Consider the following 24890-nt stretch of genomic DNA (forward strand, 5'->3'; position numbering starts at 1 on the left):
CGGGGACGGGGCCGGGCCGACCCTCGGTCGCCAGGGGAGGCGGGCAGTGGGGGCGGGCGGGCCTGGGATTTGCGGGCCCCTCCCCGCCGCGGGCAGCCGGCTCGGTGCTGGGGCGGGACTGCGAGCTCTCCCCGCCGCCGCCGCCGTCCCGCCGCTGCGGCTGCAATAAGAGAAGTCCGCGACGGCTTCCTCCTCTGCCCCGCGGGGCGGCGGCCAGAGCCCCGGCACCTCCGCCGTCCCCCACCCACTCAGACACTCGCCGCTGCCGGGCGCCCCACGGACTCGCCCCGGGGCCCGTCGGAAGGGCCTCCGCCGGGACCAGGTAGGCGGTCGTCAGGTGGGGCTGCAGGGGCTGCGCGGGGCCCGCCCCCGCCCTCGGGTGGCCCCGGAGGGGGGAGGGGGCAGCGGAGGGAACTGAGGGCCAGGGGGCCGCCCCCCGAAAAGGACCTAAGGAGGAGGACTGAGAGTCAGACTGATAACAGGTGGGGCGGGGCTGCGGGAATCGGGGAAGCAGGTCCCCACAGGTCTGGTGGGAGAACGGAAGGAACCTGCGGGGTGAGGCTGATGGAATTTGGAAGACGATGAACGGCGGAGAGGGACCGGCGGCCTCCGACCGGGGCTGGGGGGAACCGAGGGGACCCTGACCGTGAGAGTCTGGGGAGAAGCCCGGGGCCTGAGTGAGGGACCGGGTGGGGGTCCGGGGGCACCAGGAGGAGGAGCCGGCGGGAGGCTCATCGGGACAGCCTTCTCCGGAGGATGCAGAACGTGGGGGGCCCCCGGAGGTGCGGTAGGTCCCCCTGGCCGGCCTGGGCAGAAGTCGGGGCGAAGCCCGTGGCCGGAGGGGCGCGGAGGCGGTCGGGACCGAGCCGGGGACCCTCCGCCCCCCACGGTGGGCGGGTGTCGGGATGTCGGGGACTCCTGCACGGCCTGGAGGCGTGGGCCCCGCTTCCTGGGGAAGTCCCCGCCCTCGGCAGGGGTGGGCCTCTCGGGGCGCCCCCTCCCTGCCCTGCCCCTGCCGCAGCGGCGGGCTCGGTCCGCGTTCTTCTCGGGATCCGGGAATTGCTGGCCGCCCCGACGGAAATCCTGCCTTTGACCGCGATCGCAGGGAGGGGCTGTCTCCATGGCAACGAGAGGGTGGAGACGCTCGGCCCGCGCCTGGCTGCTGCAGCGCGGGGCCCTCGCAGCCCGCTCTGCTCCCCGCTTCGCTCCATTTTTTTTTTTTTTTCTTTCACTGATTTGAAAGAGAGAAAAAGGAGAGGGAGACAGAGGAGGGTAGGGGGTGTGAGAGAGAGAGAGAGAGAGAGAGAGAGAAATATCTATCGGTTGTCTCTGGTACCCGCCCGGGGGATTGAAACCGCAACCTGGTCTGTGCCCTGACCGGAATCGAACCCGCCACCTTTTGATACTCGGGAGGAGTTCCAACCAACTGAGCCACAACAACCGGGGCTTTGCCCCTGTTTTGGGTCCGCAGTCCCGGGAGGACCCGGGAGGGCAGCGGGACGGAGGAGTGAGATGATGGTGATCAGTGTTCAGGGATCCCGGGATCCCGGGGTGATTGCTGTGTGACTTTACGCTGGTTAGGCGGCTTCTCTGGGCCTCATTTTCCTCATTTGAATTATGGGGGAAATCACCTCTGCCCGCACCAGCCCCCACCTCCCTCCCATCCCCGGTCAGGAGCATCGGGTGCAGAGCGCAGCTTTTGCTAAGTGTCCCGGAGAGGTTAAGAGTTATTGGTCACTGAGCTGGGCAGCCTCCCCTTCACCTTCTCAAAAGCATCAGGGGCACCCGAAAGCCTGGCAGGGCCTCCAGGGACCAGCACGTAGTTGACACCTAACCAATGAGTGAACGTTTGGGGTCTGTCCCCAACTCCCATGGTCCCTCTGTGGCTGTGCTGGGAGAGCCAGGCTCTGTTCCCACCTCACAGGCAGAGGACGGCGGTGTGGGCGTCAGTGACTGACAGGGCCGGCATGAGGGACCGAGTCCAGGGAGTCTTGTCCCTGATGTGGTGAAGGAAGTAGCCAGAGCTGAGGTCGGAGTTCCCCCCTCATCCCTCCCGAATCCCGATGTCTATCCCTATTTTCTAGGCAAAGAAACTGCAGCTCGGGAAGGTGAACCAACTTGCCCCTCTGGAATGTGTGCGGGGGCGGGGGGGGGGGGGAGAGGGGAAGAAGGCTCAGGCTTCACGGCTGGCTCCCGATCCCCGGGGGGGCGTGAGGGTGGGCGTGTGTGTGTGTGTGTGTGTGTGTGTGTGTGTGTGTGTGTGTTTAGGGTTTGGGCTTTGAGTGAATGAGCATCAGCATGTAAGCATATGTGTGGGTATTCGGGTGTTCTCTGCAGCCACCTGGGGCTGATGTGGAAAAGGAAGTGGCCAGACCTTGAGGGGCTGGGTAGGGGGGCTCCAGAACCAGGGCCTTTCCAGCTGGCTGGAGAGGGGGCTTCCTGTCTGGCCACACTGTGGAATGTAGACTCATTCCTTCAGCTTCCTCCCAGCCACCCAAGAATCTGGGGTCCCTAAAGACCGCCGCTTTAGAGGCTGATGGGTGTGTTTTCAGCAACAGATGAAAAACCACTTTCACCCACAAGAAGTGGAAAAAATTCAGCTGACACCTCAGGACCATATGGAGGGTAAAGCCAGGGTAGCAAAGATAGGTTCCCCTCCCCCTCGCCTGCCCCATCCTTCCCCCACTGTCCTCCCCACACCAGGGTAGCAGCTTCAGATTGCGGTATGTCTTCCACGCCCCTGGCTGTTCATGGGTGGAGAATGGTCAAGGCCTCAAAAAAAGCTGGTGTGAGATGGTTGGAGGTTCAGGGAGAGGTGAAGGCCTCAGTGAAGGAGATCAGGGCTCAGGAAGGGCACTGGAGCAGGAGGGGTGGAGGGTATCAGTGAGGGATGCAAGTCAGGGGGGCCGGGTCTAGGTGACGAGACGAATGGGGTGCCGTGGGGCTGAGAGCCCAGAGCCCGGAGCCCTGAGGAGAAGCCGGAACTCTTGCAGGATGGTGGTTTCCGGCTGCTGCCCAAAGGCCCAGTTCCCTTTTGGTGAAATCTCCCAGGCAGCTGTGCCAGCTCAGTCCCCCCTCCCCCTCCCCCCCCCCCCCCCCCCCCCCCGCTCCCCCTGGGAACCTCCCTTTCTCCTCAGCCCTGCTGCTCCTCCTCCCTCAGCCTTGGAGGTGCTTTCAGGGGCTGGACCTCACTTGATATTCAGAAACAACCTCCGGAGGTAGCGATTTCCATTCCTATTTTCTAGGCAAAGAAACTGCAGCTCAGGAAGGTGAACTGACTTGCCCAATGTCTCAAGCTAGTTGTCATGCCGGGTAGAATTTGCCCCTAAACTTGTCTCCAGATCCTACAGACACTTGGCAGGGGCTGGGTTGGGGCGGGTGGGGGGGGGGGTGGACAGGACATCCTGGCTCTATATCAAAGCCCTAACATGGCTTTGGGAAGCGTGGCCCTCAAGAAAGACTGTGTAGGCCTCGGCTCCTATGTCCAGGAGTAGGGGGGGGGGGGGGAGGCAGGCTCCGGGCTGGGTGGCCAGCTGCCACATGATATGGCAGGGGGTGGGATGTTCAGTTGGCCAGGGGCTGGGATGGAATTATGACGTTCTCCTGCTCAGTCTTTGGAGAACACAGCCACGGTTCCAGGAACAGAACTCTGGACCTGAATTTATAGCCCTGGCTTTGAATCCCCTGTCTGGCTGTTTGACCTCGAGCAAGCCACTTCCCCCCTACACACAAGATGGGGTGGGCGGGGGTGGCCTGATTAATGGTCCCTGGGAGCACTCTAGCTTGGAAGCTTGTGGCGCTCAGCCTCACTGAGCCACTGCACCCTGGGCCAGAGGCACGTTTCTTCAAGCCTTCCCAACAGCTGCGCAGAAGGTACAGGTGCAAAGACTGAGGTTCGGGGGGCTTATGGCATTCATTCAAGGTTCCGGGGTTGGGTCGGGCCACACAGAGGAAATGTTGAAGGTCAGACCTCAGCTCTGACACCCACAACCTGATTTTGACCCAGGTGGGCCTCTGGTAACTGACTCCTGTCAAGCAGATGTTCAAGAGGCATATTTACGAACAGAATCAAGTCCCTAGCTGCGAAACGGGGGGGCTAATAAAACCCACTTCCTAGGGTCACTGAGTGAGGTCATGCATGGGAATTGCTTGGATCAACACCAGGCGCTGAATAGGTGTTCAGTAAAGTCGCATTTTTAAACGGATAGGCATTGCCTCCCAGACTTCTAGGGAGTCAGGTTGCTCTCCAAAGGTCCCTTTCTCTCTTCTGTCTCTGTCTCGCTGCTTTTCACTTCTGTCTCTGTTTCTTTGTTTCTCCTGGCCGTGAAGTGCTGGAGCCAGCTAGTGCTGGCCCTGGGGAGCTGATTCTGCGAATCTCTTTCCAGCCCAGCGTTCAGGAAGTCACTTCAGTAACCTGCAATCAGCCATGGTGGGAATATTTACACCATGGAAATCAGCAAATGCTACAAATCAGGGCCTTTTTTTCCCCCTCTCCCTTTAAGGGTCAGCATACCAGCACCTCACCCTGGGCTTCTCGTTGTCTCTGTCTGCATTTATGTCTTTCTGTGTCTCTCAATCTCTGTCTCTACCTTTTCTTTTTTTCTTTCTCCCCATCTCTTTCTTCTGAGACGGCCATATGAGTGTGGTCACATCCATCGTGGCCCTCTCACTGCCTTGGGGCATGCAGATGCCACACCCTGTGCCCCACACCCTCACCCCACTTCCTCCAACCCCCTCAGCATACTGGTGCTCAGAGGGTCAGGCTTAGCCCCGGGCCCTGGTCCCCTTCGGGTCCAGAGTGCCAAGCCCGGAGAGCTGACCCTGCTGCCTGTTGCCCATGGTGTCGGATCTGCCACGGCTCTTCCTCAGCCCACAGAGCCCTCTGCCTCCTTCTCCATGGCTGACAGTTCCTGATCCCTACCCCATTCCAGACATGCAGAATGTGGGCTCCCCTTAGGCTGGTTTAAAATCATGGTGGTAACTATGTGGCAACATAGTAACTATGTGGGGACCCAAGTGGTTGTATAAGTTTGTGTCTTTGATATATTTTTGGATGGAAGGGGGAAAGGTAGAAAGAGAAAGGAGGGGGGAGGGGGGAGAGAGAGGGGGAGAGGAACATCAATGTGAGAGAGCCACATCAATTGGTTGCCTCCCACATGGTTGGGGTGGAGAACCTGCAACCCAGGTACATGCCCTTGACGGGGAATCGAACCCATGACCCATTGGTGTGTGGGCCGATGCTCTAACCACTGAGTCCCGCTGGCCAGGGCTATGTTTGTCTCTTTTACACAAGGGAGTTCTGTGTGGGTCTGACATGTGGAAGGGCTGTGTGTCCCTGTGGGGGCCCCAGGCAGCTGTGTATGCTTGTAGGAATGGCTGTAATTTTCCAGGTCTGTGGCCAGGCAGTAGGGAAAAGTGGCTCTGATTCTGGAGCCAAATGCCAGGATAAATCAACTGTGTGACCCTGGGCAAGTTTCTAAACCTCTGTGCCTCAGTTGCCTTATCAATAATAATACTTACCTCAAGAGGTTGTTGAAAGAATAAAATGAGGCAATATATGTAAACGGTTTAATGCAGTGGCTGGCACATAGTGCTATAAATTCTATACATGCAATTCTTGTGGAGAGGCTGTGTGTGTGTGTGTGTGTGTGTGTGTGTGTGTGTGTGTAGGTGTAGATGGGTGAGGACTGGAGGTATGTGTATATGGGGGTGTGGGTATCCTTGCAGATGTGTGTGTCCGTGAGTGTGTGTGTGAATCTGTACAGAGGAGCTGAGTCTCTGCATGAGGTGCCGTGTGTAGCTGAGGTAATGTGTGTGTGTCTGAAAATGTGTCAGGAGAGGTGTGTGACTCTGGGCATCGGCCCTGTGTGCTGAGATAACATGTGTCTTCCGGTGAGAAGACCTCCATCTCATCCTGTAACCCTTGTTTTCATCTTACCCCCATCTGTCCCCTCGGCGCCTGAAATCCCTGGATGCCATTCCCAGCTCCATTCTCTCCCTGGCCCTATCCAGCCCTGCACCATCCTGGAGCCTTTCAGACACTGTGGTTTTGCCCCAGGGGAAGGGTCCTGGGGTGAAGACCTCTGCAATGGCTTGGTGAACAGGGGCTATTTTAGGTTTCTCACCACAGCCTGCCTCACAGTTCACCACGTGGGTGTCAGCCCCCCCCACTCCCCTTCCACAGGAGAACGGTTTCAGTGAAGGGTGAGAGGGGTGGTAGGACTAGGGTGGGGACCAGGGCACTGATGTGACAGAGTCATTGGCTGGGCAGCTGGACCTGGTGGATCCAGGAAGGCTTCCTGGAAGAGGTGAGTGTTGCTTGGTAGGAGGGGCAGGACCCATAAGGGGAACTGGATTTGGGGGTTAAGAAAAGCCAAGCAGGGGCCCTCGGGCCCCTCTGGGGAAATCAGTGTTCACTGTTGGCCCCACCCTGCAACTCTCCATTCCTCTCACATCTTAGGAAACTGAGTGCTCTCCCCAGCAGTTCCTCTCTGAGTGGTGCAATGGCCAAGTTTCTGGTAGGGTGTGGGGAGCCCTTGCTCAATGACCTGCTAGCCTGTTGCTCAGGGGACACAGTTACCAGGAAAGGCTAGGCACATTGGTGGGCTCCCCGAGGGATCCTGGTGGCCCTGGCTTCTGACGCGGTATTTCCTTGATGGCGGGGGGGGGGGGGGAGCTGGCTCTGGAGGTAGGTGTCCACCTTTGCTCTGCCACCATTTGTGGCCTGTAGCCGTGGGCTGCGGGGTTTACCCGCCCAGGCCGTGAGCAGAGGCAGCTTCCGAAGGAAGGAGACGGTTGTTAGGAGGCAGTGACTGGCAGCCAGAGAATGAGCTGAGCTGACTTGATAGAAATCCAATTAGAGAAATGGATCTAACACTAAAACATGAGTGTCCAAGTATCTGAGTCTGTTTACGTGAGAGGCAGCTTCTGTGTGTGTGTGTGTGTGTGTGTGCGCGCGCGCGCGCGCGCGCACGCTACTTTGCATCAGAGTTTGGGCTTGTGTAAGAGTTAGCTTGAGTTGGTGTGTTGCAAGTGCATGCTCTGAGTGTTTGTGTGTGAGTGTTGCTGGTGTGTGTGTGTGTGTGTGTGTGTGTGTGTGTGTGTTACTGTATGAGGTGGTATGTTGGTGCATCAGGTGGATATGAGTGTGAGAGTCAGTGTGGGTGGTGTGTCCTGTGTGAGGGTGAATGTGTAAGAGCGCCAGGGCCAGTGGGAAGGAAAATGAAGGCAGAGGTCATGCGGGGGCAGAGCCCAGGCCTTCTGGCTTCCTGAAGTGGCAGGAGCTAGCAGCTGGCTTGCAGGAACATTGGCAGAACCTTCATCTTCCATGTCCTTCTGTCTCCCCTCAGGTCTCTGGCCCCTCCCAAGGACCATGCTGCAGCCCCACTGACCGAGGAGTAGGGGCCTGAGGGGTGAGTGAGGAGGGAGGGGACTGATGGCTCCCCATACTCAGGAACCTTCCCCCAAGACTCATCCGCTTTGAGGGCTGGGAACTCGGGCAGGTTGGCCTTCCTGGGCCCCACAACTCCTCACAGACCCCTCCTCCTACAAGGGCCCTGTTGCTAGGTAACAGATGGGGGAGCCAGAATGAGGCAGCTTGAGAAGCCAGAGGCTGGACCTGAGACAGGAAATGGCCTTGATCCCCTCTGCAGGGAATCTCCAGGTGCAGGCACACAGCCCTCACACACTCACTCACAAGCATAACATGCACATACACAGAGACACACAGACATGCACAGACATTCACACATACTTCCACAGAGCCGCACACACAGACAGGCACATATACTCCCACACAGGACTGTGCACATGGTAATGACACAGAGGCACCTACTCCCACAGACCTGCATGCACAGGAACACACACACACAGGCACACACTCCACAAGAAACGCGTGCATATGTACACACTCACAAGACATGAGCACACACAGCCATACATACACAGATCGGTACATGCACTTACATCCACAGACATTCACAAAAGGCTGTGTACACACATAGATGCAAACCTACAAACAAACTCACAAATACTTAGAGACACAAAAGACACACACCGTGCTCTGAAGGAGTCACGGAAATACAAAACGCTGAAGCAATAGGAGGCAAAAATATATAAATAAGCACAGCAACATTTGGAAGCAGAAAAGCAGCCCCACTGAGAATACACATTCTCTCTGCAAACACACTAAGGCAGCTGGTAGTTAGATCCAGTGGTAGCCCCGCCCACCTTCATCCCTCACGAGGGGGGAGCCCCTGCTCCAGACCTGAGAGGGAAAGCTGCATGCTTGTGACAGAGTCATCGGCTAGGCAGCTGGACCTGGTGGTGTGTATGTGTGTGTGCAGGTGCGCACATGCATGCATGCACATGTGCATGTATGTGTGTGTACGTGAGCACAGGCATGCATGCATATGTGCTTCGGGGGCCTCTCTGGCAGGGGCCCCTGAGTAAGGCATGCCCCCATTTTTTAGCAGGGCACCTGGAATGGGCTGTGTGTTTTGCAAGAAGGTGGAGCCAGGGCCCAAGGAGGATGTTGGCCTGGAAGGGGACTTCAGGAGCTACGGGGCTTCGGACCGCTATGGCCCTGACCCTACTCAGGCCCGGCCTATGTCTTCCTTGGCCCATATTCCCAACTACAACAACTTCTCCCCTCAGCCCACCAGCCCCGCCTTCCTTGAAGGGAGCACCATCAGGGCCATCACAGGTGAGTTCAGTAGCTGGAGGCAGGCACGGCCTAGACCCTGGAGAAGGGAAGGTGTGGACTTGTCCTTGGGAGCCTCCAGCATGGCACGGGAAACAGCCCTGCTTTCGGCGTGCACGCTGAGGACATACGTAAAGCTCTGCCCTCAGGGACCCCCGTCTGAGGGGGAAACACAGCTCTGCCCCAGTCTGAGAGAGGGACCCTCACCACCCTGCAAAAGGGAAGTCTTCTTGGTGGGGAGGGGGAGGAATTGGTGATCTGGCGACTTCCCAGGTTGGGAGGGATGGGCTTGAAGGTGTGTGTCCTGAATCCAAGGCGTGAAGCCTGAATTGGACATCCATGGGGCTCCAGAGGCCTTTGGGAAGCAGGCCTGACTGGGGATCAGGACTCTAAGGATGCAGCCCCTTGGTGCCCCCCATCCTGTGCCCTACCCTACTGAGTAGCCCTGACTCTACAGGGCCTGGGGTGACCCTGTTCATTGCTCTGTATGACTATGAGGCCCGGACAGAAGATGACCTCACCTTCACCAAGGGCGAGAAGTTCCACATCCTGAACAACACGTAAGTGACCAGGCCGCTCAGCGCAGGGCACGGCCTGGGTTGGGAGCAGGACCCACAGAGGGATTCTACCTGGTTCCTATCCTCAGAAATCTCCAGCCTAGTTGGAGACACAGATGCATGGCAATAACAACCCTGGGTGATTGCTACTATGCGAGGGGACCATGAGGAACTATGGGCACAGAAAGAATACCAAACATGGTCTCCAGGGTGCTGGTGGTCAGGGCAGGCCTCCTGGAGGAGGTGATTTCTAAGCTGAGACTAGAGAAATGAATAGACCTTGAAGGGAGAGGTGAGAAAAGAAGAAGAAAGAGAGAGAATGAGAATAAATGATGACTTCTGGAAACTACCAAGTGGTTTGGTCTAGGTCTGTGGTCGGCAAACTGCAGCTCGCGAGCCACATGCGGCTCTTGGGCCCCTTGAGTGTGGCTCTTCCACAAAATACCACGGCCTGGGCGAGTCTATTTTGAAGAAGTGGCGTTAGAAGAAGTTTACGTTTAAAAAATTTGGCTCTCAAATTTCAGTCGTTGTACTGCTGATATTTGGCTCTGTTGACTAATGAGTTTGCCGACCACTGGTCTAGGTGGATCATAAAGTATGAGGTGCTGAAGAGAGAGAGCAGGGGCTGGAGGGGTGAGTGGGAGCATATCTGCAGGGCTTCAAACGCCATGTTGAGGAGTCTGGATTTTATCCAGAAGGAAAGATGTGGCCACTGGGGGTGGGGTTCAGTGGGGAAGTGACCTAGTTAGCTGTCCCATTGCCTACCCAAACCCCAGCCCAGCACTGGAGCCAGAGGAGAGAGTCAGAAGGCCCAGATGTTCCCAAACACATTCCCCCTGCAGGGAACAGTCTCCTGGGACAGCTGCCGTGGCTGGGGTCAGAGCAGCCAATAGCCCTGGGGTGGGGGGAGTCCAAGGTCAGGGGTTGGCAGGTTCAGTCTCCACCTGAGCCTTTGTGTGGCCCTGCCTGGTCCCAGGTTGCTGCTGACACCCCCTGTTCTGTGCCTGCAGTGAAGGTGACTGGTGGGAGGCTCGGTCCCTCAGCTCTGGACAAACTGGCTACATCCCCAGCAACTATGTGGCCCCTGTGGACTCCATCCAGGCTGAAGAGTGAGTAGGGGGTGAGAGGAGACCAGCCCTATGAACAGTATTCTGGAGGTCAAACTCTAGGTCATCTCTTGGGCAAGCCACAGCTACACACTATCTCCTTATCTATAATTCTGTAAGGTCATTGTGAGACTAAAAGAAGATAATAATTATGATAATAATAGATGATACTTATGTAGCATGTACTATGTTCTGGGCACTATTCAAAGTGCTTTCTGTGTATTAATCGAGTTAGGAATTAATATTATTCTGTTTTACAAACGAGGAAACTAAGGCACAGAGAAGTTAAATATCCTGCCCAAGCCCTAGCCTGTTTGGCTCAGTGGAAAGAGCGTTGGCCTGCGGACCAAAGGGTCCCGGGTTCGATTCCGGTCAAGGGCACGTACCTCGGTTGTAGGCTCCTCCCTGGCCGAGGCCCTGGTCAGGGCACGTGCAGGAGGTAACCAATCGATGTGTTTCTCTCACATGGATATTTCTCTCTGTCTTTCCCTCTCTCTCCCACTCTCCCTAAAAATCAATGGAAAAACATCCTCGGGTGAGGATTAACAACAACAACAACAAAATATCCTGCCCAAGTTCACATAGCTAGTACGTAGGTGGAGCTGGTGTTGGAACCCAGATCGTCTGGCTGCGTTTGCTGAGCATTATACATATTGGCTCTCAGTGATAAGAACAGTGCCTGGGCTTTAAAACTTTGCAAACTGCTAAACAAATGTAAGGACGTATTACTTAGAATGAATTCTATGAAGGAGGCAGGGAATTATTCACAGAATACCTTTATATACTTGAGATACTACTATAGGTACCTACCTTGATTACTTCTCACACTATTGATATTACTATTATCCCCATTTCACAGGTGAGGAAACTGAGGCTCATACTTAAAAACAATCTACACGCTCATATGAAAAGGACAGATTAGAGAGACTGCAGAGTGAGAGTCAGCAGGACTTGGTGACGGATTTGCCACTGGGACATGGAGAGTGGGAGGAGTCAAGGGTGGCCCGGTCTTCTTGAGAAATTGGGTGGGTGATGGTGTGCCATTTGCTGAAGTGGGAACGTAGGAGCGGGTCGGTTTCTAGGGTGGACTTGTTGGGTTAAGTTTCATGGCTGGGAACACCCAGCTGGAGGAGACCCCCAGCTAGTGGATTCGGTTGTACTTTGCATGAGAAGTGTCCAGCCCATGGCAAGCCAAGCCCCAAACTGGCCCAGAGCAAGGGGCATCTTCTAATTGGCACTAGGCTCTTCGTTTGTTTGCTGTGGCTCTTGCCTCTGGCACACCTGGGGCTGGGGTGGAAATTTGGGACTCCTCAGAGTGCAGATGATAGTTAAAGCTGAAGGAAGAGGGAGGCATGGGAGAGAGATTGGCCCTAGGACCCAACTTCGAAGAAAGCTGCCCTTGAAGCGGAAGGAGCCGCTGGAAAACCAGGCCAGGCCCTGTCAGAGCAGCCAAGAGCGTGGGGGAGAGGTTTCAGGAAACAAGAGAAATGAGTACCAGAGGCTTCCGCTGGATTTGGCAATGGGGCTGACCTTTGTGAGACATCTCTGTGTGAAGTGGGGTAGAGGCCAGACTGCAGAGCCTGGGAGTAGGAGGTGAGGAAGTGGAGCCCCAAGTGTGAAGTGCTTTCTCAAGAGAAGAGAAGGTGAGAAGTACAAGAGAATGTTGATGGCAAGATAGGGCTTAGCCCGGCCCGCATGGCATCCATCTATGAACCAGGAGGTCATGGTTCGATTCCCCGTCAGGGCACGTGCCCGGGTTGTGGGCTCGATCCCCAGTGGAGACATGTGGGAGGTAGCTCATCGATGATTCTCTCTCATCTCTCTCATCATTTCTCTTACTCTCTCTCTCTCTCTCTCTCACCCTTTCTGAGATCAATAATAATAATAATAACAACAAAGAGAGGGCTTAGAACAGTTTCCTCTGGGGAAGGAAGAAATGTAGGCATATGTAGAGGTTGGTGGGAGAGAGGTGTTCTGAGCAGAGGGGCGTGGACAGGGTCCAGAGCTCAGTGGAGTGAGGACTTTACCTGTGAAGGTGGCAGGAGGCCTGGAGAAGAGGAGGGGTGATGATGCAGAAGATGAGAGGTTCGTGGGTTCATGCTTGTGTCCACATCTTGGCGGCAGAGGCACTGTGCAGTGTCGCTGTTAAGAACAGTGTGGTGGTTAAGAGGGCCGGCCCCAGAGCAGACGGCTCGGGTTCCTATTCTCGCAGCACAGCTTTTAGAGCCTGTGGCTTTGGTCAAGTTGCTTAGCCACAAGGTATCTCTATTTCCACATCTGTCTAATGGGCGTTAATAATAGTACTTCACTACCTTGTTATAAGAATTAAATGAATACATGTATGCATTAAAGCAGAGCCTGACACAAAATAAGTGCTGTTGTTATTACATTAATTATTAAGGAAGTAGCTAATGTCATGGGCATGGGTGGGGGTAGGGCTCTAAAAAAATTTGGAAATGTGTCTTGTCTACACAGTCCTTCAACAGTTCTTCCTTCCCCTTCCTGCCTACCCTCCTGGACATTTCATTTGCCAATGCCTTCCCCTGATCCCCAAAATGTGCCTAGTACCCGGGTGTGGATGACAATTTTAGAGTTCACAGAGACTGCCACCTTCCTTGATTTGAAAACGATGCTCCTTTTAATTGAGCCCAAGATGGTCAAGGGCCAATTTTGTGATCAAATGACATCTTATTCTTCTATGGCACCTGTGGTCATGTCATCTCCCCAGTAAACTTTCACAGTTGGTTTGAGGCTACAATTCAGTCCCCGAAGAATATCCAAGAGAGAGCAGCAATGCTCGAGGTCTGACGTTGAAGTTGAGACTTAGAACAATATTCAAATTTAAGAGAGTGGAGGAAAAGCAGCAGTCCGAACCAGGCAGGAGCAGTCAGAAAGAGGGGAAGAGAAGCAGGAAAGAGTGTTGTTCTGGAAGCCAAAGGAGGAAAGGGATTTCCGGTGGGTGTGGGGAGAGGGAGCTGAGAGAGTGCCTGGGGTGGTGTGAAAAGAACGGGGGTGGGCTGCAAGAGATTTCAGTCAGCTCATTGCAGGCCTTGCAGGAGGTCACGGCTCCTCTCCCAGCCTCAAGTCCCTCATCTGTAAAACGAACTTCTAGAGGAGCAGTAATGAGATGGACTAATGGACTGGTGGCACCCTGAGGAGGTCCTTGGTGACTGGGGTTCTAGCAATTTTAATTCAAGAGAAGCCCAGAGAGTGGAGAGGAGAAGTCTAGCCGTTAGTGGGCACCTACTGTGTGCCAAGTATTCCAAGTCCCCTTCTCTGTGACCCTCATACCCAGGCTGTGAAGCAGGTGGATGAGCCCCCTTTCAGGGATGAGGACACTGAAGCGTGGCTTGTGAGGTGGCTTTTCCCAGGAGGCTGACTTGAGGGTTGGACTAGGTGTGTAGCTGACTCTTGCCGGCCTTTCCCTGCAGGTGGTACTTTGGAAAGATGGGAAGGAAGGATTCTGAGAGGCAGCTGCTCTCCGCTGGCAACCCCCGGGGAGCCTTTCTCATTCGGGAGAGTGAGACAACCAAAGGTGGGGGCTAGGCCCTGGCTGGCCCTGGGCCAGGACAGCCTAGCCATTAGGGTGGGGCTAGGAGCCTTGGTGGGGCTAAAAGCAAGGGGGTGGGGAGGAGGGTGGGTGGGGGTAGGAGTGGGGGGTGGGGCTTGGGTCAGGGCCAAGACTGGGACTGGGTTTGAGGGATGTGGCCTTCCAACTCCAGGGTCCCCAGTCTTTTGGGCCTCTTCCTGCTTCCGGACTGGGGCAGGACGGAAGGTGATCCTTCCCAACAGGTGCCTACTCTCTGTCCATCCGGGATTGGGACCAGGCCAGAGGCGATCACGTGAAGCATTACAAGATCCGAAAGCTGGACACTGGTGGCTACTACATCACGGCGAGGGCCCAGTTTGACTCGGTGCAGGACCTGGTGCAGCACTACATGGGTGAGGCGGGCCCTTGGGGCTGTCCTGTGCTGCAGACCCCTGTCCCACGCCACTGAGACCGAGGCCCAGAGGAGGGTCTCCAAGCGGGAGTGGCAGGCCAGGACTAGGACCCAGTCTAGGCTCTCACCCAGCATACTGCTCTGTGGGGTTCCAGAGGAAACAGGCTGAGGCCGCGCATACCAGAGCAAGGGGGTGCCCCGGTGTCTGAGCCGGGTAGGAGGCAGCATAGCACTGACTAGGAGGATGGGCTGCAGGGCTAAGGGGAGGGTGGCATCATGCCCAGGTTTCTGCTTTGGTTGATTAGGGAGGGGATGAGGGCCATGGAAGAGTGAGGGTCCCATGTCCACACCTTTGGAATCGTCCACTCCATCTCCCCCCGTCAGAATCCCACCTTCTTCTTGGGGCCCAGCTGGAGGCCACCTGCCATGGGAAGTCCCCGGTCCTTACAGGGGCCACCTCACCCTCTTGTTTTAAAAAATATATTTTATTGATTTTTTACAGAGGAAGGGAGAGGGATAGAGAGTCAGAAACATCGATGAGAGAGAAACACCGATCAGCTGCCTCCTGCACACCTCCCACTGGGGATGTGCCCGCAACCAAGGTACATGCCCTTGACCGGAATCGAACCTGGGACCCTTCAGTCCGCAGGCTGATGCTCTATCCACTGAGCCACACCGGTCAGGGCCACCTCACCCTCTTGATGCCACCTCCTTGTCTGGGCACCAACATGTTCACCTGCTCCGGGGCCGCTGCCTCCTGCCCTGGCCTGGGACCTCACCTGTGTCCTGGTTCCTTGTAACGGATCCGGGAGACGGAGGTGGGATGAGGAGTGTGGGCCGTTCTAGCCCGGTGACCTCCGACACCCTGTGACCTCCGACACCCCGCTCCGCAGAGGTGAACGACGGGCTGTGCCACCTGCTCACGGCCGCCTGCACCACCATGAGGCCGCAGACGCTGGGCCTGGCCCGGGACGCCTGGGAGATCAGCCGCAGCTCCATCGCGCTCGAGCGCCGGCTGGGCACGGGCTGCTTCGGGGACGTGGCTGGGTACGGGGCCCGGGCCGGGCTGCGCGGGCGGGCGGGCGGGCGGCGGGGAGCCCGTCCTGACGAGCCGCGGGCGCCCGGCAGGCACGTGGAACGGCAGCACGAAGGTGGCGGTGAAGACGCTGAAGCCGGGCACCATGTCCCCGAAGGCCTTCCTGGAGGAGGCGCAGGTCATGAAGCTGCTGCGGCACGACAAGCTGGTGCAGCTGTACGCCGTGGTGTCCGAGGAGCCCATCTACATCGTGACCGAGTTCATGTGCCACGGTGAGCAGGGGCCGGGCGCCGGGGCCGGGGCAGGGTTTGGGGTGACGTTAAGGTGAGTGGGGGGGGGGCGGTGGGGGGAACTTGGGTAGCGATCTGTGATGGGAGGAGGTACCCGGCTGAGAAGCCCACAGAGGCCCTGAGAAGTGAGACCACGTGACTGCCGGGACTGGGGGCGGGGCCAGGTTAGACCAGGTGGGGTCTGGGAGTGGGGGCGGGGCCAGGTTAGACCAGGTGGGGTCTGGGAGTGGGGGCGGGGCCAGGTTAGACCAGGTGGGGTCTGGGAGTGGGAGCGGGGCCAGGTTAGACCAGGTGGGGGGGTCTGGGACTGGGGGCGTGGCCTCTGGCGTGAGGTGTGGTCAGCTGGTGGGTGGGCTTGGGGCAAGTGAAGGCGGGACCGTGAGGAGGTAGGGTCTGGGACGGAGTCTGAGTGTGGCGTGTCTAGGGGTGACGTAGGAAGAGAAGAGAGATGTGGGCAGAGTCAAGATGTCTGTGGAGGGGGATCCGGGTGAGCTGTGTGAAGGGCTGAGGGACCTGGCGGGATCTTGAATGGGGGCCGGTCTACAGGAGTGGGCTGGGAGCAGGGGATGGGGCTGTAGGATAGGAGATGGGTTCTGGATCCGGGTGGGCCCAGGGAGACAAGGCTGGCCTGGAGCTGGCGGTCGGGTCTTGCTGCTGATTTTCTGGGTTCCTCTCCCCAGGTAGCTTGCTGGAGTTCCTCAAGGACCGAGAGGGCCATGATTTGATGCTGCCCCAGTTGGTGGACATGGCAGCCCAGGTAAACTGGGACAGCAGCCTTCATTTCTCAGAGCCGCCTCCTATTAACCTTCCACAGATCCTTGTGCCCGTAAAGCCCTGTGCCCTTCAACACAGCCTCCCCCGGACATGCAGCCCCACCCACTGCACCAGCTGTGCCAACTGCCTCTGAGCCAGTGCCTGGCACTGTTGGTTTTTCTGATGATCCATCACGTAGCCATGGTGTTCCCATTTCTCCACACCTCGGCCCCCAGGTAGCGGAGGGCATGGCCTACATGGAGCGCATGAACTACATCCACCGCGACCTGAGGGCGGCCAACATTCTCGTGGGGGAGCGGCTGGTGTGCAAGATCGCTGACTTTGGGCTGGCCCGTCTCATCGAGGACGATGAGTACAACCCCCAGCAAGGTGCCCTGCCTCATCCCACCTCAGGGCCTCACATGCTCAGGGACCCTTCCCCTTCCCATCGCAATGTAGTATAAGAGGCAACCCTGGGTTCAAATCCAAGCTCCTCCACTTATCAGCCATGTGACCTTGGGCGAGTCACCTAAGCTCTGTGAGCTATTATTCTCATCTGTAAAATGAAAATATTCAGATAACAGTAAGTCAACAAATATTTATCAAGTACCTACTATGTGTCAGGTACTGCTAGAATTCTCAAGTGAGAGACAATAAGCATCATAGCATGAGCTCTGTAGCCAGAATGCCTGGGTTTGAATCCTAACCACCTATGAACTTTGTGGTCTGTCCCCTTTTCCTTATCTGTGCAATATGGATAATAGCATGTATCTCAAGGGGTTTTTGTGAGGCTTAAATGAGTTAATGCATGTAAATCACTTAAGACAGTACCTGGCATGTAGGAAAGGCTATATTGCAGGTCCTCGAATAATGTCGATTTGTTCACATCGTTTCTTATAACATTGATGAGAAAAAAATTAATTCCCAGGCTTAGGCCACTGTCTGTGTGGTTTGCACATTCTCCCCATGTCTTCGTGGGTCTTCTCCTGGTCCTCTGGTTCCCTGTCTTCCCAAAGCTGTGCATGTGAGGTGACTGGGCATGTCTACATCGTCTCTGCCTGAGTGAGCGTGCATGTGAGTGCAGCCTGCAATGGAAGGGCGTCCTCTTCAGGGTGGGGTCCCGATTTGTACCCTGAGCTGCCTCCTGCACGCCCCTCACTGGGGATCGAGCCCGCAACCTGGGCATGTGCCCTTGACCAGAACCAAACCCTGGACCCTTCAGTCCACAGTCCGACACTCTATCTGCTGAGCCAAACCGGCTAGGGCAAGACACCATTCTTTCAATCCGGCTGGTCCCAGGGACCCCCCTCACTAACTTCCCCTTCTCCTCCAATCTCTCCAGGGGCCAAGTTTCCCATCAAGTGGACAGCCCCAGAGGCGGCCCTTTATGGCAGATTCACCATCAAATCAGATGTGTGGTCCTTTGGAATCCTACTCACCGAACTCATCAGCAAGGGCCGAGTTCCTTACCCAGGTTTGCTGGGGGCGGGGAGGTGGGAGAGCGGTCATGGGGAAGGATTTCCTCCTTGCTGCTTCTTTGGGAGAGGCTGGGCCCCCTGACTGATGGAGCCTCATCCTCTAGGCATGAATAACCGGGAAGTGTTGGATCAGGTGGAGCATGGCTACCACATGACGTGCCCCCCAGGCTGCCCAGTATCCCTGTACGAGGTCATGTTGCAGACCTGGCGTCTGGATCCAGAGGAGAGGCCTACCTTCGAGTACCTGCAGTCCTTCCTGGAGGATTATTTCACCTCCACAGAACCCCAGTACCAGCCTGGGGATCAGACATAGCCGGTCTGGGCATCGGCCACCTCTCTGGGGGTGCCCACCAGCCCTTTTCAACCCCCCAGGGCTCTGGTCCCAAAGCCCCCAGGCTTAGAGCCCTATAGAGTCCTAGCCTGTCAGAGTAAACAGGTTGCTCTGATGTCATCGAGGGCAACCCACTCATTTTAAAGATAGACAAATCGAGGCTCAGAGATTATCCCTTACCCAGTGTGGCCCAGGCACTATTTCTCCCTCCAATTTAGGACCCTATGTGCCTCTAGTCTCCCTACTCGCCCCGCCCAAAAAAAAAAAAAAAAAGAAATGCTCAGACCTTGTCTAGTTATTTATAAAACTATATCCTTTCCCTTGCCTCCCATCCCTGCCTTCCTGCCCTGCCATCCCACCCTGGTCCAGGACTCCAGAATTCAACTCCATTCAATCTCTTGTGTCTGTAAGCTACAAAGAGAGGGAAAAACTTCGCTGGATCCCTTTCCTGTTGGATGTACCCTGTAGTCCAGGACTGGGGTCCAAGGCCCAGATTGAGAGAGAGGATTGCTGAGGGCTTACCCCGCCCCCCCCCCAGTCATGTGTGTGTGTATTGATTTTGTAAATAAGAAAAATGACAATGTGAATCCATGAGCTATGACGATCCCTTCCTTTGGGAGGGATGATGGTCAGTGGGAGGTGAGTGGGGCTGCTTTGGCTGCTGGGAAGAGGGAGTACCCTTAGAGCTGATAAGCACAGGGTACACCAAGGGGTGATTTAGGACACCCAAAAGTCCTGATGCTCGTCCCCATTGAGTTTAGGACAAGCTGAGAGATGGATACAGAAGACAGGCAGTTGGAGATCAAAATGTCACCTTCGTTACTAATGTGGTTTTAGTTTGTGCGCAGTGGGTTTGCTAATTCTTTACTTGATTCTACAGATTTACTGTTCTTCACAGGCATAGCAGCAGGCCTCCCTCCAAAGGGGCAGTGGGGGAAGATCACAGTGGACCCTCTGCAGCTCCCCCAAAGAAGACAGAGGGAGGGGAGGGCAGAGGCCTGAGAGTTAGCCTAGCTCACTGGGTCTCACTTGGACAGCTCTCACCCTAGGGGGTTTGGGAGAGGTTTGGAGGCAGTTTTGTTTGTGATGATGATTAGGGCTCCTGTCATGGAGTGGGCAGGGACTGAAGGTGCTAAGCGACCTGCCATGCACATGTGCAGTGAGGAATTGTCCCACCCCCAGGTCCCCTTCGAGACACTGACAGCTGACGTGCATCCATGTGGAAACAAGGGGAACCGGAAGTAAGGACTTCCACCTCTCCCATCAGGAAAGTGTTGACCCCCTGACTTAGTAAGAGTGTGGACAGGGTAAGAGGCTGGGAGCTAGGAATCACTGCTGCGACTGGCAAACAATTACAGGGCATTCAATGTGTGAAGGCCCTTTGCTAGGCAGGATTTCCGGAATACCAACGTGAACAAGACCCGTCCTTGTCCTGGAGGAGCTTACAGTCAGGCGGGAGAGAAACAATACTAACTCATTTACTAAGTGTCTGCTGAATGCCAGATGTGTTTACATCCATTTCGTCTAGTCCCGAGTCGGGTTCTATGATGAGGACACTGAGGTCATGGGTCACACAGCTATATGGGACCGAGCTGGGATTTGAACCCTGCTCTTACATTAAGGCCCATGATCTTTCTACCAGACCTCACCGCCTCTGGACTTTGGGAAGAAATCATATCGGCCCCAGGTGGATGTTTGGGAGATCCTTCTCCCTCTAGATTTTGGTAGAAAGATTTCCTGGAAACCCAAGTTGAGTGACCTAAAGAAAAGGGGACAAAGTGGCCAACGCAGATTGAGCGTTCCCTGTGTTCCGCCCTGTGCTAGGGGATGCTGGATGGGAGCCATCCTAGGGAGAGAGGCCAAGTGATGCTTAGAGAGGGCGACCACAGAAGTGGGAGCCGTGGCTCTGCACACTCAAACTCTCAGGTGCCCAGGCTTCCTGAGGCTTTTGCAGCCAACCGAACTCACAAGAGCCTGATGTACAAACCAGAGTCCCGGTGTTTCCATCTGCCTTGGAGTAAGCAGATAAGAGCACCGCTCAAGAGCTGTACTGCCTGGTGTGAATCTTGCCTCCACCACGCGCCAGCTGTGTGATTTTGTGTAGGTTATTAACCTCTCCAAACCTCAATTTCCTCATCTGTGAAATGGCAATAAAATGCTCAATACATGCTAGCTCTCTTTGTTATACCTCTTACTAATTACTTACTATATGCTAGGTATCCTGCTAAGTGCATGCTGCCATTTAATCCTCACAGAACCCTATGAGGAGAAGGCTTCATTTTATTAATAGGGAAACAGAGGCACAGTGAAGTAAATAGGTTACAGGACATAACTGGCCGAGCAGGGGCTTGAACCAGATCCTCTGACTTCAGAATCAGTGCTCTTAGTCTCTATAGTCTTTTCCTGGGACCAAAATATTTTTGTCTGACGGATGGAACTCTCTGCCTGGTACCTGGATGCCCATTGAGCTTAAATAAGGCCCAGCAGGGCAGTGAACCACGTGGAGCTCACCAGGCCCTCGCTGCTCAGCAGACACCAGAGCCTCCTGAGCCTGGAATCCGTGTATCTATTGGTTCCCTGTCCCTCCCTCTGGTGCAGCTGAATAAATTCTCCCTTGCACCCCCTTTTCTGTGCATCCTCCTGTTCCCTTCAGATAGAGCACAATGCAATTGATTAGGCCTCTGTTTTCTCCATTTCAATCACATCCTCGCCCTGCCTCCCTGAGATTACAGGCGGGCGGGTCACCTTGATTGCAGTTTCCACTGTTCACAAAACCCTTCAGTCGTTTACAAAACCATCTCTCGCCTCATTCACTCCCCCACCTGGCTCTTCTCCTCCTGAAGCGTGGATTTTACTGGCTTAAGACTCAGAGGGCAGTTTTATTTCCAAGTTCATGGTGGGGGAGAAGGGCACATAATTGACTAATGCTAGGTGTTTCACATGCATCATCTAATACGATCCTCCCGAGGCAGAGCAGAAGTGTGATCATTCCCGTTTTATAAAAGAGGAAACAAAGACGCTGAGAGGCTCTGACACCTGCCCAAGGTCATACAGCTGGATGGTAGGGTCAGGATTTGAACCCTGCATTCCACTGTGTCCCATTCCTTCATCTGATGGAGCAGCATGGGCAAGTATACTACTCACCCAGAGTCAGGCCCCGGGAGGGCCTGGTGCAGATAGAGGTCTGGGGTGGCCCCATAAATGCCGAGGATTGTATTTGTAAAAGAACCAAGTCATGTATTAATTTTGCACACACTTACTGATATCTCCTGTAGGCTGGTCCTGCCCAGGCGGCAGAACGGTAAGCAGTTACCACACTTAGGGGCAAGGTCAGTCTGGATGGAGGCCAAGGGAGGCTTTTTGGAGGATGTAAAGAAAAGTGCCTGGTGAAGCAGCCAGAGGGTGAGATCATCTCCCACTGAGGGAATAGCACATGCAAAGGCCCAGAGGTATGGAAGAACAAGGCAAGTCAGGCAAGTGCAACTAATTACGTATGGGAGGCTGAGGGTGCAGATGAAGCATGGAAGAAGGTCAGAAGGTCAGAGGCAAGAGGTGGTAGGGTTGAGCCCTGGCCAGGTGGGTCAGTTGGTTGGAGCATCCTCTCATACATCAAAAGGTTGAAGGTTCAAGATTCCTGGTCAGGGCACATACCTAGGTTGTGGGGTTAATCCCCAGTTGGGGTGCATGCAGGAGGCAACCGATGGATTTTTTTCTCTCTCACACATCTGTTTTTCTTTCTCTCCCTTCCTCTCTGTAAAAGTCAACAAAAACATATCCTCAAGTGAGGTTTCAAAAAACCCCAAAAAGCAGGAGAGTTGGAAAGCCAAGGGGTATGGCCCCTGAGTTGTGGAGAAAAGTCAGAGAGAAATCTATGAGGCCTAGGATCTACTGGGGAGTGGGTCTATCTTGGATCCCACTGTTCTAGTACTGAGCTGGGTGGACCCCCTATCTACTTCAGTGCTCTCCCAGGTACAGTGTCAAAGCCTCCCTTTCACCCATTACACACACACACACACACACACACACACACACACACACACACACACAGCATGGTCTTGCAGAGGTGTCCATAGGCCCTCTAGTGGTCACTCTGAGTACCATATTTAAAACTGCAGAAACTTTCCTCTGGGATAGGACTAGGTCCCTTCAGAACCTTCCAGTCCCATCGGATGGGAGATACGGCACAGTGCCTGCTCTCAGAGCTCACAGTAATGGTGATGAGGGCGAAGGGGGCAGACACAGGCAGAAAATGTGGGAGAACAGGGAAGGGTACTAACTCAGTTGGTCATGGGGAAGTCTGGAAGGCTTCTCAATGGAGATGTTGTTCACCAGAGCCTTGCAAAAGGAGTAAAAGTTTGCTTGATAAAGAAACAAAAGCCCAGCTGGCATAGCTCAGTGGTTGGGCATCAACCAGTGAACCAGGAAGTCACGGTTCGGTTCGATTCCCAGTCAGGGGTCAGGGGTCAGGGCATATGCCCAGGTTGCAGGCTTGATCCCCCGTGTGGGGCATGCAGGAGGCAGCCGATCAATGATCCTCCCTCATCATTGATGTTTCTCTCTCTCTCCCACTCCCTTCCTCTCTGTAATCAATAAAAAAATATTTTAAAAAAAGAAACAAAAGAAGGGCATTTCAGACTTCACTGGGACCATACAGGCTGTTACAATTAGGTAGGTGTGACTGGAGTGAAAATTTTGAGGGGGGTTAGTGGCTAAAGATGGAGATGGTGAGGTAGGCATGGGTCTTGTCTGCCATGCATGCAGGCCAGGCTTCTAGGTTTGGGGCTATGGAAGCTCTGAAGGGTTTTGAGTAGGGGAGTAACCAATCACATTCACTTCCCAGAAGGAAACCTCTGGTGACCAATGTGACGGAAGAGTGGGAGGGGAAGAAGTGGGAGAGGGACACCTCTCTTGGACACAAAGAACAGTACCAGGTCACACTCAGGACACATAACTTTGAGCAGGCCTGTGAACCGGGCACATCCTGACACCTACAGACATGTCACGGGGATCCCAGGCTGAGCACCCACAGATAAACAAATGCGCTGATATGCACTCAGACACATAGCTCAGGTTCATAGTTGAAAGGAAATCAAGGAGTGTGTGAGAACCACGCACACCCTGATGGACACAGGACTCTCTCTCTCTCTCTCTCTCTCTCTCTCTCTCTCTCTCTCTCTCAGACACATAGCTCAGGTTCATAGTTGAAAGGAAATCAAGGAGCGTGTGAGAACCATGCACACCCTGATGGACACAGGACTCTCTCTCTCTCTCTACACACACACACACACACACACACACAGAGAGAGAGAGAGAGAGAGAGAGAGAGAGAGAGAGAGAGAGAGACCCTATCCTACCCCCCTGTTTCCCCCAGGGTCCCTCACCACCTCCAGGCAGGAACAAAGCTGACCCTTGCCCTCTGGCCCCTGGCCTCTCCTCCCACACCCCCTGCCCAGAGGGAGGAGCTGTTTGAAGTCTGGGCTGCAGCTGGGGTTTCCTGTTGCCTGGAGGAATGTGGGAGGACTTGTAGGGAGGGGGGAGTGGAGCGGGCCGGCTCAGGAGGAGGGATAATGGGGGCCTGGGGGCCTTAGTTCCCATTGTACCAAAATGAGGAAGGGCTTTCTGCTTCCACGGTCTCTTGGGCCCCAGCCCTGAGCTGTTCTCAACCAGAGGAGGGGAAAACCAAGGCCATAATGGCTCCAGTCCAACAGGCCTCTTGTTCCTGGATCTGTATGTAGTTCAGTGTCTTAGGATAGGTCCTCAGCCTCTCTTGGCCTCAGTTTCCCCTTCTGTCGGCTGGGATGAATCCCTCTCTAGCAATCCACGCCTTTCCTGAGAGAGCTCCAAGGGGTGGGCCAGCCCCAGGACTTCTGTAGTCACGGAGGGCAGTGCCCATCTCTACCCAAGGCTCACTCCATTTTGCCCTTTCCATGAGCCCCAGGGGCCTGGCCCCAGCCTGCTGCAACGTCTCAATCATTGTCACCATTTTATATGACTCAGTAGCCCCACAACATGCCCTTGCCAGGTCTCAAAGTGCTTTTGCATCCATGTGCTCAGTAAGTCTTTTGCAAGCACTGCCTGGAACACAGGGGAGGGATGGCTCTTCTATTGTGTACACATGGAAACTGAGACTCTAAGGGGGTAAGGACACACGAGTAAAAGCAGAGTCAGAACCAGGTCTAGCTGGCTCCTCATCCGCACGGCCTCCAAACCCTGAGACCCTACCGCTTTTTTTATCTCTAGAGTCTCACCTCTGTTTCCTAGGATCTAGCTTCTGCTTATTGAAACAGAAGTGACTGGAATGAGCTGAGCCCAGAAAAGGATGATGGAGGCTCTTCCAGAACCTGGGTCCCCTCCTTCAAGTCTGCTTTCTTAGGGAGCTAACCGTTCTTCTGCCCAGCCTTTGGTGACACCCACCCTGTTAGGAACTGGGTAGCTAGTCCTAACCCTTTTTAGACGATGGCTGCCAAAGCAGATATGGAGATTAGACGCTAGGTGGCAGCAGCAGCCCACAGTAAGACTCAGCTTGAGTTTGTTTGGGGAGAGCCCCCCCAACACTATTTGGAGCGGCTCCAAGAGAAAGGCCAGCCCCCGAATAACTGTGAAACCCTGAAATGCATGATTTTCAACGATGCCCAACACCTTGGCGCTTAAATACTCACTTTGTCTTTGGGGAGCGGACAACTGAGGCAGCCTGGGT

The 24890-nt window shown here is 55.1% G+C and overlaps 1 protein-coding gene across 1 annotated transcript; it reads left to right on the forward strand.

Annotated features, from left to right (window-relative positions):
* Positions 1-184: 184 nt before the first annotated feature.
* On the forward strand, positions 185-18678 carry FGR (FGR proto-oncogene, Src family tyrosine kinase). The gene is given in 14 exon segments (XM_079778399.1): positions 185-322; positions 7350-7412; positions 8472-8704; positions 9159-9261; positions 10269-10367; positions 13796-13899; positions 14157-14306; positions 15199-15343; positions 15345-15352; positions 15434-15613; positions 16312-16388; positions 16621-16774; positions 17727-17858; positions 17967-18678. Coding segments are annotated over 12 exon segments (1581 nt in total). The 5' UTR covers positions 185-322; positions 7350-7412; positions 8472-8484; the 3' UTR covers positions 18176-18678.
* The last annotated feature ends 6212 nt before the right edge of the window (positions 18679-24890 follow it).

Source organism: Cnephaeus nilssonii (genome assembly GCF_951640355.1).
Source record: "Cnephaeus nilssonii genome assembly, chromosome: 7".
NCBI classification, from domain to species: domain Eukaryota; kingdom Metazoa; phylum Chordata; class Mammalia; order Chiroptera; family Vespertilionidae; genus Cnephaeus; species Cnephaeus nilssonii.